General features: G+C 41.2%; 1 protein-coding gene across 6 annotated transcripts in view; it reads right to left on the minus strand.

Annotated features, from left to right (window-relative positions):
* Sorcs1 (sortilin related VPS10 domain containing receptor 1) overlaps positions 1-12,582 on the minus strand; it is a 496,139-nt gene that overhangs the window by 331,075 nt on the left and 152,482 nt on the right. For all 6 annotated transcript variants that reach the window (XM_013158158.2, XM_063244677.1, XM_063244675.1 and 3 more), the window contains exon 2: positions 530-597. In XM_013158158.2, coding sequence (XP_013013612.2) covers positions 530-597 — 68 coding nt within the window. The remainder of the gene's footprint in view (positions 1-529; positions 598-12,582) is intronic.

Raw genomic sequence — 12,582 nt, forward strand, 5'->3', positions numbered from 1 at the left:
TGTCCTCTTAGTTAACAAGTTGCTCTGTCCCTACAGAGCACAAGCTTAGTTATTTCAGGTGTTTTTCTCACCCTCTGTAGGCATCAAGCAACACTGCGTGAATCACAGCCACAAGGGTGTGCATATAAAAGGGTGCATGCGCTCACCTGTGTGCTGCCAGTGATCTGTAAGACTGCAGAAAGGAGGCTGTGAGAAGGTGTTGCTCTGCTAGGGAGCTGGGTTCTGCAGACCTAAGTGTTATGCTTATTCCTTCCAGGAAGGGCCATCCACTTTCCCTTTTGTTCTAAAAGCTCCCCTATCAGTGAGGACCATGGAAGCCAAAATGCATAAGCACAACCCACTGATCATCATAGCACAAAGCTCTCTTCTGGCAGAAGTGGGTAATCCTCCCGCCCTGCCTGGAGAGGAAGCAGAACTGTTCATAAGCAAACAGGAGGGGCAGCAGAAGGAAGGGGTGCAAATAACCCGAACCCTCGCTGCCATCCTGCACAAACAACACAATCACTGTTGCCTCGGTTTATCCACATACCTCCAAAGTGAGCTCTCGGTGATGCTCCCCAGGTTATAGTCATAGAGCTTCGTCAGAATGAGAATCACCTAGAGACAAAAGAAGACATCATGGTTAGTCTCAATTATGATCTCCTAGAACTGAAATGGCCCAAGGAAGCACTTAGGCTTCCTCTCATGGGTGCTTAACATGACTGAATTGTTCAAGCATGTGCTACACTGACCAGGGATGGGCTGGCTGGCCTTCCCAATCAGGCTGTCCCTGTCACCCTGTAGCAAAAGATAATTCTCACTTTTCTCATTTCTCACTCTATAGCCTTTCAGCACTTCGAAGAAGAAGGCTGGTAGAACTGTTAGGCATGCACACCATAAAGTGGTCACTGGATAAGTGTTTGAAACCACCAGAGTAGGTTATCTAACCCCTCTGAAGGTTGGCATCTCCATCTATTAACAGGCATGCTGGGAAAATGCTACCTCCTTTCCAGAAAAGGTGGCTGGGGTGGAGTGAAATAAGGTAGCAAACACAAATTACCTATCAATTAGCATGCAGATCTCCAATATCTGCATGAGAATCTTTCCTTTCTCCTTTGTGAGCTTTGCTTTACCTGTTTTTTTTTGTTTTTGTTTTTTTTTTTTTTTCCTGACTTCTCAGTTTTTAGGAAAGTCACTGGATAGAAGTCACAAAGCACCACAGATTGGCTAAACAACAGCATTTTAAGAGGAGCAAATCCAGGTTTTATGGGATCTTAAACTTATGGAATTTGGGGGATGGAGAAGCCTCCACAAAGAGAAAGAATGTAAGTTAAAAAATCAGGAATGAGTCCCAGGAAGGAACCTGTGCGGATAAGGGATGTCATTAAGCTCCCAGCAAATCCTTTTCTGACAGTTAACCTAGCACTGCTTTCATCCTTGCTCAGAAAAAATCAGATGATTTAGTTCTTTCAAATATCAGAAACATTTACTGAGTCCAAAATTTTCCCTGATGTCAGTAGATGTAATAGTAAGTTGTGGTGTCAACTTAAATAAGAAACGCCTTGCAGACTGGATTTAGCAGCTCTGGATGGGTCTGGGATAAGGGACCTACTCCAGGGGGAAGACGCACCCTGGCTGTGAGTGGCCAAGCCACTGGCTCACAGCCTGGAGGACATAAAAAGCAAAAGAAGTCAGGTCTCAGTTCTGCTCCTTCAGAGGACCTCTGGTCTTCAGCATCACCTTTGGACTGCTGTTTCCAGCCTTCCAGCACACAGCTTTCCACTTCTTGATAGGAACTAGTACAAAACTCTGCAGGGAGCTCTTGGACATTGACTTTTAACTGAATCCCCAGCCGTCCAGGACATGGATGGCCCTTTCCTATTCTTCTACAACTGACCCTGCAAGTGGCCACTGTAAGAAAACCCTGTAAATCCTCCACTGAACCTTAGCTGACGCAATAGAGCACATAAAGAAAGAGAGTGAGGCAGAGCCTGTACACCAGCTAGGACAGAATGTGCTCATTAAAGCAAGAGCAAGCTGGTGAGGAGCAGAGCTATTCCTTCCCACTCCAGCTGAAAGCCAGGCTCATCACAACAGCTGGGAAATGTGGCTTTCTTGATGCCTGCAGCAAAGGCCAGCATCCACCTATACCAAAATATTCCTAATCACTGGCTTCCCCATGCCTGATCACTCTTACAGGAGGAGAGAAGCTGCGGAATCTGCTCAGTTTTTCTGCTGAAATTCCTATTTTCCTCCTGGGACTCCTAACCTAGAACTCTGGGCCCAGATCTACTGTTTCCAACTCAGCAGAAAAATGTTAGCATCAATTTCCTATGAAGGCCAAGGGATCATTCTAGCATGGTGAGCAGGAAGCCTCCTAACCTTGAACCCGGAGGCAACCATATGCCCAGAAAAGCAGCATCCATCCAAGTTCCCCTCTTCAGGTGCAGAGCTTTACTGACTGAGGCAAACAGGGACACCAAGCAGATTCCTAATGATTTTTTCTCAGTACACAAACAAAAAGTCTGCAAGTTTAGACTTGCTCTGAGTTTAAAGAAATAGAGACCATGGGAATATGAAGACAGATATCCTGAAAGCCCTGTCCTCCTGGTCACCCTCTATTGAACCACAACACAAGCCAGCATCACGTTTCTGTTCAAAGCTCGCTTCTGTGGCAGCCCATGAGCACATGTGGGGGGCGGGGCGCCCTCCGGGCACATCAGATGGCATGTGTACAGTGGGGGCATATGCCAACAGATCTGCCTGTCAATTCACTTGCTCTAAGTGCTAAACTCAATCACCCCCATCCCGGGAATGCTGATCAGTAGCAGCAGGGTGGCTGTGTATTTGAAGTCATAGAACCATGGTGCTGCGCCTCGGTGCAATTTTGCAGAATAGGCTTATAAATCCCCCACCAAGAAAACGGGGGTGCGGGCCTCAAGCATTTCTAGGCATTGCTCTCTTGACGCGATACAGCAGTAACTGAAATAATGAAGTTCAGATGGTCACGGGCCATGTCTTCCATTCATCTGGCAGGGGAGGCCAAGGCGCCCCAGAAGGAGCCCTTTAACCCGGCTTGTGAGGGTGTAGAGTTGCTCAGTGCATGCACAGACACTGTGTGAGCAGCTCCCTGGGCAGACGATAGGAAGGCAGATCTCTGCTCTTTGCCTCTTCTTGCGGGTTAGTAAAACTAAAATGCCAGCGATACACTCAGGCAGTTTATCAATATTGCAGCCCCAGCAGCATCTTGCATGACATTTCAAAGCATGTCTGCTGAAATCAATCTATTTACAATTTCTGTTTTCAGAAGCAGAGCTGGAATGGAGAACTGCTAACCTTTAGCTACATCTTCGATCAACTATGTGAGGTCTCTCTTCCCTTCTTTTTTCCCCCTTTTCTGGCTATGCACATTACAGTATTTACCAACTACTCCTAGACAGGGAAGGACGCACCTGTGTGCCTTAGACCTGGTTCACTGTCTCCGTTTTCCCATCTGGTCTATTATTTAACAGCTTTTATTAAAGGACACAGTGTAAATAACTACTTTCATGAGAAAATTTTAAAAGTGTAATTGCCCCCTTATTCTGGTTTTATTATCTATAATTTTATGTACTTTTTAAACTTTTAAAAAGAAAAATTAACAGGCCTGCTAAATGCAGTAACGCATGACATTTGAATAATGTCAATTTTTAAAAATCATTCTATAAACATATTCATGTTATAACTGTTGAGTTGAAGTATATAACGTTTAATTACAGACTGAGCAAGTTTTGTAAATACACATACACTCAAAACAGAGCATCCATCAGCTCCCCACTTAGTGCTACATCTTGTTTGTATGCCAGTGTCAAAACACTCTTGATTCAAAATAATGACCATGTAACAGCTTTGACAGGCTCCTGTTCAAATCTTAGGAGACTATCTTTAAATAGCTATAATCCAAATACCCACTGCTGCTGACCTCCGCCTACACTGTACTAGAGCATGGGCATGCAGACCCTCTGGCTTTCCCCAGTGATGTGTCTCAAGTACCCCGACTCAGTGTCAGAACTGCTCTCAACACAAGAAATCTGCCCTAGTCTCTTGCCATGGCTCCTTCCCACCAACTCCATGGCTGCCTAGAACTCCTGAAAGAAACTTTGCTTTGTTTACTCATGGAAGCCATGCCCACTTCCTCACAAGGAACACCCTTCTCCCATTTGGCAGGGAAGGTTAGTGCCAGGCACAAAGCCAGCCTCTGCACAGTTGAGGCAGAGGTACCCAAGGAGCAAGCCTAGGCTTCCTTCCCAGTTTAGAGCTGAGAACCCAGATTCTCCCATCCAAAGTGTCCCAGGAATAATGAAAATTCATGAATCGGCTCACTTGAGAAACTAAAGAATCTGAACCTAAAATAAAGGAATAGGCTCAAAGAACCCAAAGGAGGTTGGGTTCTATCTAATAAACAAAGACAACAACCTGGGCCCTGCATAAAGATCTACTACACCTGGCAGGTGCAGGGGCCTTCTGCATGGTCCTCACCCCTTCAAGTGAACCAAAAATGTTTCCTTTTCCAGGAAATTATGCAACCGTGACTCTGAGGCTTGTACTCCACTCTTGAGCATGTACTGAAATTTCTGCCCAATAAAACCTACTCTGCCTCTTTCTGAGGATTCCTGAAAATTATCTTTCCAGGAAGGAAATCAGCAGATCTCCAGCAGTTCCTCTCAGCTTCAGCTCCAGGAACCTCTTAGACCTGCGCAGGTGACAGTGCCTCCTGTGTCACCCTTGGGACCCTCAACCTGGCCATTTCTCTCCAATCAGCTTATCTTTGGTTCAGGGAAATCACTGATAATGGGGAAATGTCTTCTATAGCTTTGATTATTAATGATTTGTATTATTTGTTTCTCTTTGTGTCCTATTTCTTTCTCAAATTTTATTTCTTATTTTTTAAAAAGTACATTGGTATATTTTAGGTATGCATAATGATCACCTTCATTAAAGGGCATTTGTACCCGTACATGATATAACTTAATTGCTTGTTTTTTCGCATTCCCTTCCCCTCTCTTCAATCCTTTTTCCTCTCATTTACAGAAATATTGTTTCCATTTGTCTTTTTCTCATTTTTCCTTTCCTCCTTTCCCTCCTCCTTTCCTTCCTCCTCTCTAGTTCCCTTTCCTACTTGAATATTTTCTTCCTATTTCACAGTATCTATTATATATTTTGGTCTTTAGTTACACTTTTGGTTTCTTATACCACAAAAACAAGGTGGTATTTACATGTGTCTGATTTATTTCACTTAAGAGAACTGTTTCAAAGGGCATTCATTTAGCTAGAAATGTCTCAAGCTTTTCCTTCTTTATGGCAGAGTAGTACTCCATTGTATAAAAAAATCCATTTATCCATTCACTGGTCGCTATTTGGGCTGTTTCAAAGAGTCAGGAATTACAAACTGTGCTTCTATAATCATTGGTGTGAAAAATATATATTTTTCATACATATATATGAAGTGGTATAACGCTTTTAATTCTTTCAGGAAGATACCAAAAAGAGGAACAGCTGAGTCAAACAGAACCTTTGGTCCTAGATTTTTGAGAAATCTCCATATTGATTTTCACAGTGATTGCACCAGTCTACACTCACACCATCAGTGGAGAAGGGTTCCTTTTTCCCCACCTCCCTGCCAGAATTTGTTATTGATAGCCATTCCTTCTGGAGTGAGATGGAATCTCAGCATTGTTTTAATTTACGTTTCTCAAATGATGAAAGATTTTGAACAATTTTTCATACGTTAATTTGACACTTCTACTTCTTTATGTGAGAAGTGTCAATCTATCTCAACCCCCCATTTCTGGATTGGGTCTTTGGATTTGGGGTTCTGATAAGCAGAGCAACAAAAAGGAAAGGCAGGGGTCATCACACTCCCTGATCTAAAATTATACTACAAATCTACTGTGACAAAAACAGCATGGTTCTGGCAAAAAAAAAAAAAAAAAAAAAAAGACAGACCTGAAGGTTGGTGGAACAGATTAGAAGATGCAGAAACAACTTCAGACATGCTAGGCCACCTTGTGTTTGACAAAGGTGCCAAACACATTCACTGGAAGAAGGATAGGCTCTTTAACAAGGTGCTGGAAAAAGTTTTCCACATGCTGAAGATTAAAACTGAACCCGTATCATTCACCATGCACTAAATTAAAATTAAGTGGATCAAATATCTAAATATTAAAGCAAACACAGAATCTGCCGGGAGATAGAAACAGGAGAACTCTAGAAGACACTGGCATTGGCAAAGACTTTAAAAACAAAGCCCAGTTTGCACAGGATAAAGACTCACCAACTGGGACCTCAGTTTCTTAAAATGCTTTTGCAGAGCAAAAGAAACCATCAATAGAGTGAAGAAATAGCCACAGTGTGGGAGGAAAGTCTGTTGAGTTGTCCGAGAGACAAAGGACTCCTCCTGCTGGCGAGGCAGAGCTCCTCCTGCTGGTGTTCACCAACCTTCTCCCCAACTGGCCACAGCCAGCTTCATGAGCAAGGGGAGGCTTCAGGGAGTTATTGGGCTGTCCAGCTTCGAAAACAAATCTCAGGGGAAATAAAGTGTGCCTTAGGCTGCTTTACAGTGGAGCAATGTGAACCATGGAATCCTAACATCCCTTTCAGTCCTGACGGTCTGCAGCTTCAAACCCTGAGCCACGCAGGTCAGGAGCAGTTCCCCAGAAAAGTCAATGAAACCATAGTTTCTCTTTCATTTCCTCTTGGTCATCAGTAATTCGTGATCCGGGGCTGAAGCAGGCAAATATTTCTGCAGTTGTGACACATGGGGAGACTTTGCAGAGCTCCTCCCACTGGTGTTCACAAACCTTCTCCCCAACTGGCCACAGCCAGTTCCATGAGCAAGGGGAGGCTTCTTGGAGATGTCTGCGGGCTGAGTTTAGGGAGGAAACTGGCTGCCTCCACCCTGCTCCCTCCAGCTTCAGCGGGGCTTGGTGTTTGTGCAGTTTCAGCACAGAGGGCTGCAACTCTGTTGGTTGTATCTGCTGCTACAGAATATTCAGCTGAATTCCTTTGAAAGGATGCAAAGATAGAAACAGAAAAAAATAAAAGGGACTGGACAAGATCTGGAATAACCTGTCCTGGAAATTAAAATGTTGGATAAAAGAGGGACACTCATTGGCCAGAACACTGTTTTGTTTGAGGTTGTTTTCTGTGCACTCCAATTTTAAGGAAAAGAAGCAAAATCACAACAGTGATTTTCTTTAAAATACATGTTCCAGATTATGTCTTCAGCTGAGTTAATACTTCTCCAACTAGTTTTCATTCTTTTGAGGAACTATGAATCCTTTAAGAATCTGATCTGGTAAGATCTCTAAGTATAAAAACATGAATACAACTTTAATGATCTTCTGAGTCCTTAGAGAGATCATGAATTCACGAACAAGAACTTCTGTAATTCCCAGAAAATAAGAGCTTTGTTCAGAAGCTCTTATGCCATTTCAGCTTAAATATCCTCCAAATTTAATTGAACACTTAATAAGCCTTGTTAAAAGGCAAGGAAAAAATATTATATATATTACGTGCCATAAAGGTAAAAAAGAGGAATGAGAGTTGGTACCAATCTCCAGAGGCTTACAGTTTGGTGAAGAGGTAGATCTATACACAGATACTAACAAATCAAGGAGGAAAGAGATATGACACAGAAGAAAAAATTTTACACTTCTTAGATAGCAAGAAAGAAACATGAATGGGTTCCTAGAAGAGGAAAAATTCCTAGAGGTGTGTTTGATTTTCATGGAAGGGGAGGGAAGAGAGATGCCAAGGTAGGGAAAGGAGTATGAGACTAGAGATCCATGGTGTGAGAACTTAGAGGGAATTATGAGCAAGTCCTGGAGTTTACCGAAAGTTTAGCATGCGAGTAACACAGAACATCAGAATGAGTAAGATAGGACTTGGCTTTGTTATGGAGGGCCTTAAATATTACGCTGATAGTGAGCTTTGCTGGAAAAGATAAAGGCTTTGGAATTTGACTGATTTTGAGCTCTGGTTGAGTCCTACTATTTATTAGAAAGAAACAGATCACTGAAAGTGACTCAAACAACAAGGCTTTATTGTCTCCTATGTAGGAAGTCCAGCAAACATGTATGCAGTTCCAGGATCTGCTTAAAGACCCAAGTGATGTGTACATGTCCTCTCTGACAATGTCCTCTCAGTGCTATCACCTACCATTATGCTTGCAGGGCCACCACACCACACCTGTCATCATACATGCACAGTTACACCTACTGGAGAAAACGAGGGCTTCTCCCATGGCATGTGTAAGTTTTGCTGTTGTTTTGTTTTTAAGTTAAGCAGTGTTAGCTTTCTATCACTGTGAAAATCACCAAGATAACATAAAGGAGGAAATACTAATTTGGGTTCATGGTTTTAGACATTTCAGTCCACGGTCAGTTGACTCTACTGTTTTTAAGTCTGTGGCCAGGTACAAAATCCTAATAGGGGGCACTAGATAGTCATGGAGACTAAAAAGCAAAAAATAAGAGGATGAATCAGGCACCAACATTCCCTGAAAAACTATTTCCTCAGTGACCCGACTTTTCAAAGGTTCTAGCACTTCTCAGTAACACCACAGGCAGTGATCAACCCTTCATCATTTGGACTGGAGGGACACTGAACATTCAAACCGTAACAAGGAGGAAAATCTTTCCCAAAAGCCTTCCAGAAGATTCCCTTTCTCCCAAGAAACTGGAATCTTTTATCACTTGGAGTTTTCTACAGCAGAAGTTGGTTCTGCCAGCAAAGAGAAGCAGGGGACTGTGGCGGCAGAGCAACAGTGGTGATGGACCTTGACTATCTACCTGCGTGCTCCACTGACCTCTCCTATTAATGATATCTAGCAGTCACTGGATGTCTATTTTGTGTGCCAGATACTTTCAGCATCAAATGTATGGCAAATAATCACCTCATTGTTTTCTGGTGAGGAATTTGAGGTGCAGAGAAGCTAGGGAACTTAAATTTCTAAGCTAGTCAATGGTGGACAAGACTAACTCACTCATGTCACATCCACAATCCTAATCACAGTGCTCCAGAGTCCCCAATGGTATATTATCTAATATGAATCTAAAACACTATCACTTCTGTTTCCTTCAGAATTGTCATTAACAACACTATCACTCAGAGACCGTGCTAGTCCCAAAACCTTTCTCCCACTCTATCTTCTTCCAGACAGCCCTGAGCAGTCAAGGTGTAAGTTTCAATTCTTTATTGACTTCAAATCATTGGTTTGATTTGGCTGTTTTTATTTCCTTTTTAAAATTTTGAATCCTGGTGAGATCCTCCTTAGGAACTGATCTTTGCATTGAATGCAGTACAGAACTTGGTTGAACCTGGATCACAAGTTCTTGATGGGGGACACTCACATACCACTCTGTAGATTTCAACAGGATGTTTTACATTATCATGATCTCAGGAAGATTTAAATGAATATGTAATTCCATTCTTTTTTGAATCAAGAGAGAGTGAAATCAACACTTGCTAAACTGCATGAAGGTGCCCCAGAGGGAAGCTGAAAGGTGGGTATGAGGCTCAGGCATTCCTACACACAGATGTGTACCCCTGAAGCCATGAGAACATAGAAACACCACAGGAGAAATGAAACCCCAGTAAAACAGTGGGGTGAGCGTGAACTGCGCAGCCATCTCGAAAGCAACCAGTAAATTATCACCTGTGGATGAGTTTAATATCCCAATAACCTTTTAGATTTGTAGTAGCCCACACATAATTGTTTATAATATATTTAATTTTACATTATGTTTATAATATATTTCACATGACACTTTAATGGGAGAAAAACTGCAATTTTCGGTCAAATTAAAATCCTCTCTTGCAACAAGCAAATGGATCTTAAATAAATAGACTGTTAGAGCTGAGTCTAAAGAGTCAGGTATTTATATTATCCAAGCTTGATGTATTCACAAGATTCTAGCTGTTTTTTGTGGAAATCTTTAAAATACCACCTTTGCTCTTTAGCAGTATCTTCTGTTTCCAAAGCTAGGAACACCATCAACTCAAAAAATGTTCTCTCTCCACAATCTATGAATCTCAGAATCCCAAACTGCTCTGCCTGAGTTCTGTCCTTCCTGCTCTGCCCCTCCTCTTCTTCCTTCTTCTATTGATTATTAGAAAACTATAATTCCCAAAACACATACCCATATTTAGTAAATAGTATTGGTAATTTCATTTTTCTTCCTCTTGTAAATCATGCTGCCCTAAATTATACTCTGCATGCGTTTACTCATAATGTGTGATAAAACTATGGTGAATGCTACTGTGAAGTGCCATCCTATGGAAGGGCAGGCTCCTCAACACTAAGGTGGGTCCTTACCCACCTTACGCCTCAGAGATGTGGCACTGTGCAATTTTTGTCTCTTCCCCAAAGTTGAAACAATGATGAAATCTAAGTGTTGTAATCAACTCAGTACACACTATAATGTTTTTAGGCGCCTGCCTTTCTATAGGATGACTCTTGGCAGCAACTTTCACTGTATTTTTTAGTCACACCTTATAAAGATACTTACAAAAGGGGACTTTCAGAACTGCTTCAGAAACGAGATGTGAGAATGATGTGTTTACAGCAAGAGAAGTATTTTGAGGGGGATTAATGGTAGTGTGTTTATTAATGTAATATTTCTTAATTTAAACATTCACCATATATTTCCATCACATGTCAGTGAGGAGAAGGGAAATGATAAATTAAATGATATTTTTATAGATAAAGCCAGATAGCTCTACTGATGCAATCTCCAAATAGGACCAAGGTGCAGCAATTATACAAAACATGAAGAAAATATATAGTCAAGACAAAATCTGTCTTCATATGGTAATTTTTTTAAAAATTAACAGACCTAGAAACTCAAAGACAAAGTTTGAAGACACGGCAGTAACTGGAGCTAGAGAGTAGAGAGAGAGAGAAAGGAAAAAGCACCTCAGTGTGTTTGGAGAGAAGTGGTTCAAGGAATGTAGGGAGAGCATCCTGGAGAAGCTCACAGACTGTTCTTCCCCGCCCTGGCACTTACAAGGCAAGAAGCACAAATGCTGAGGCACCCTCCTCGAAGCCAGTCTTGAGAAATTCAAGGGCACAGAGTTGTAAAACGAGTAATGCAGAGGATTCTGCCTCTGTATGGCAATAAAATTCCCTGTGCCATCTTCTCTTTGGAAGTCTGTTAACCAAAGAGATGTGCCACTTGTTTAATTAGGGAAGAGCCGTGCAGCCTGGGTCAAGGACAGAGACATGGAAGAGATGAGAGGAATAAAGAAATTTCCTTCTGACCCCCAGATGCAAGGCTCTGGGAAAGACCGATTTTCCTGCTCCCTCATCACTCTTAGTCTGAATCACAGACATTCTAAATACCAAGGCTGCTCCTGCGTGAGAACCCACACATTAAGTGAGCACCCTGTTATGCAGCAAACTGCACTTTCAAGGTGAGGGGCCTTCCTGTCCATATCATTTCTATTATTCAGCTTCATGGAACAGAAATGAAACCAACTCACTCAGTCTCTACTTTTCTATCTTGGTTTTTATGTTGCTATTCACAAGTCTGAAGAGGTCAACTCCATTTTAAGAGATATCACCTTTCAAGATGAACATAAAATATTACAGGAAGCTAATAAATAAAAATATTTATATTATGGTGATCCTGTGATCCTAGTATCAGAACAAGAACCTCAGTACAACACTGGAATAAAAATGAAAAGCATGTAAGGTTTAATACATATATATTTACTTCTCATCCCCTTGAAGCATAATTAAGAAAAGCGATAGGAATAAAACTCCAGAGATTAGTCAGTAAGCAAAACTCACAATTTCTGCTTTCCTATGGGTAGAACTAAAAATAGGCTAGAGAAGGAGAAAAGTACTTTATACTCTTAAAAATAGAAATCAATAAACATAACAACTGACTTCTCTGGTAGATCCTTTTTTCCTTGCTTGGTCAGAGTGCACAGGCACAGTAGGATACAATTTGCTTAAAAAGCAGCTCAAGATTTAAAATATATGGCATAAAAGTGAAATTTAGATATCTTAAAACTACAAGAAAATGTACTAATAAATAACAAAGTTTTTTTGGCTGAGGAAACATACCAAATAAGTTTATTCGTTCTTCTGTTAAGGAAAAGTTGGCAAATACTGGAAAAAGTCATTTAAAATCCAATCACCCCTTTGACAAAGGGTGTAGGTTATATCTTTAGAAGCAACAATCCACCCCTGATCAACTGAATAACCACACACATTTCTTTAAACTAGTCTTTAGTGGCAGATTTGTAAAAGTTAACATTTTTGTTCCATTGAGATTTATATTAATACAACAAATGCACCTATGCAATTCTTTTTACATTTATTCCTGCACCAAAAGCAAACATTTAAAGGGTAACCAAGGTTTAACATTAAAACACAATACTTTGATTGATTAACCTGGTTACAAACATATGAAACATTAAAATCAAACTAAAATAAACTAAAAGAACAATTACAATCACAGTCCTTGCTTCCCATTAACTCTTAACATGGCATGGCAAGACTAAAATATAAGGATCTCTTGCAATTCAAATATACTCTATTTTTTCATTGTCCTG

Source organism: Cavia porcellus, unplaced genomic scaffold, assembly GCF_034190915.1.
Source record: "Cavia porcellus strain 051 isolate PalLab524CR breed Dunkin Hartley unplaced genomic scaffold, mCavPor4.1 scaffold_2, whole genome shotgun sequence".
NCBI classification, from domain to species: domain Eukaryota; kingdom Metazoa; phylum Chordata; class Mammalia; order Rodentia; family Caviidae; genus Cavia; species Cavia porcellus.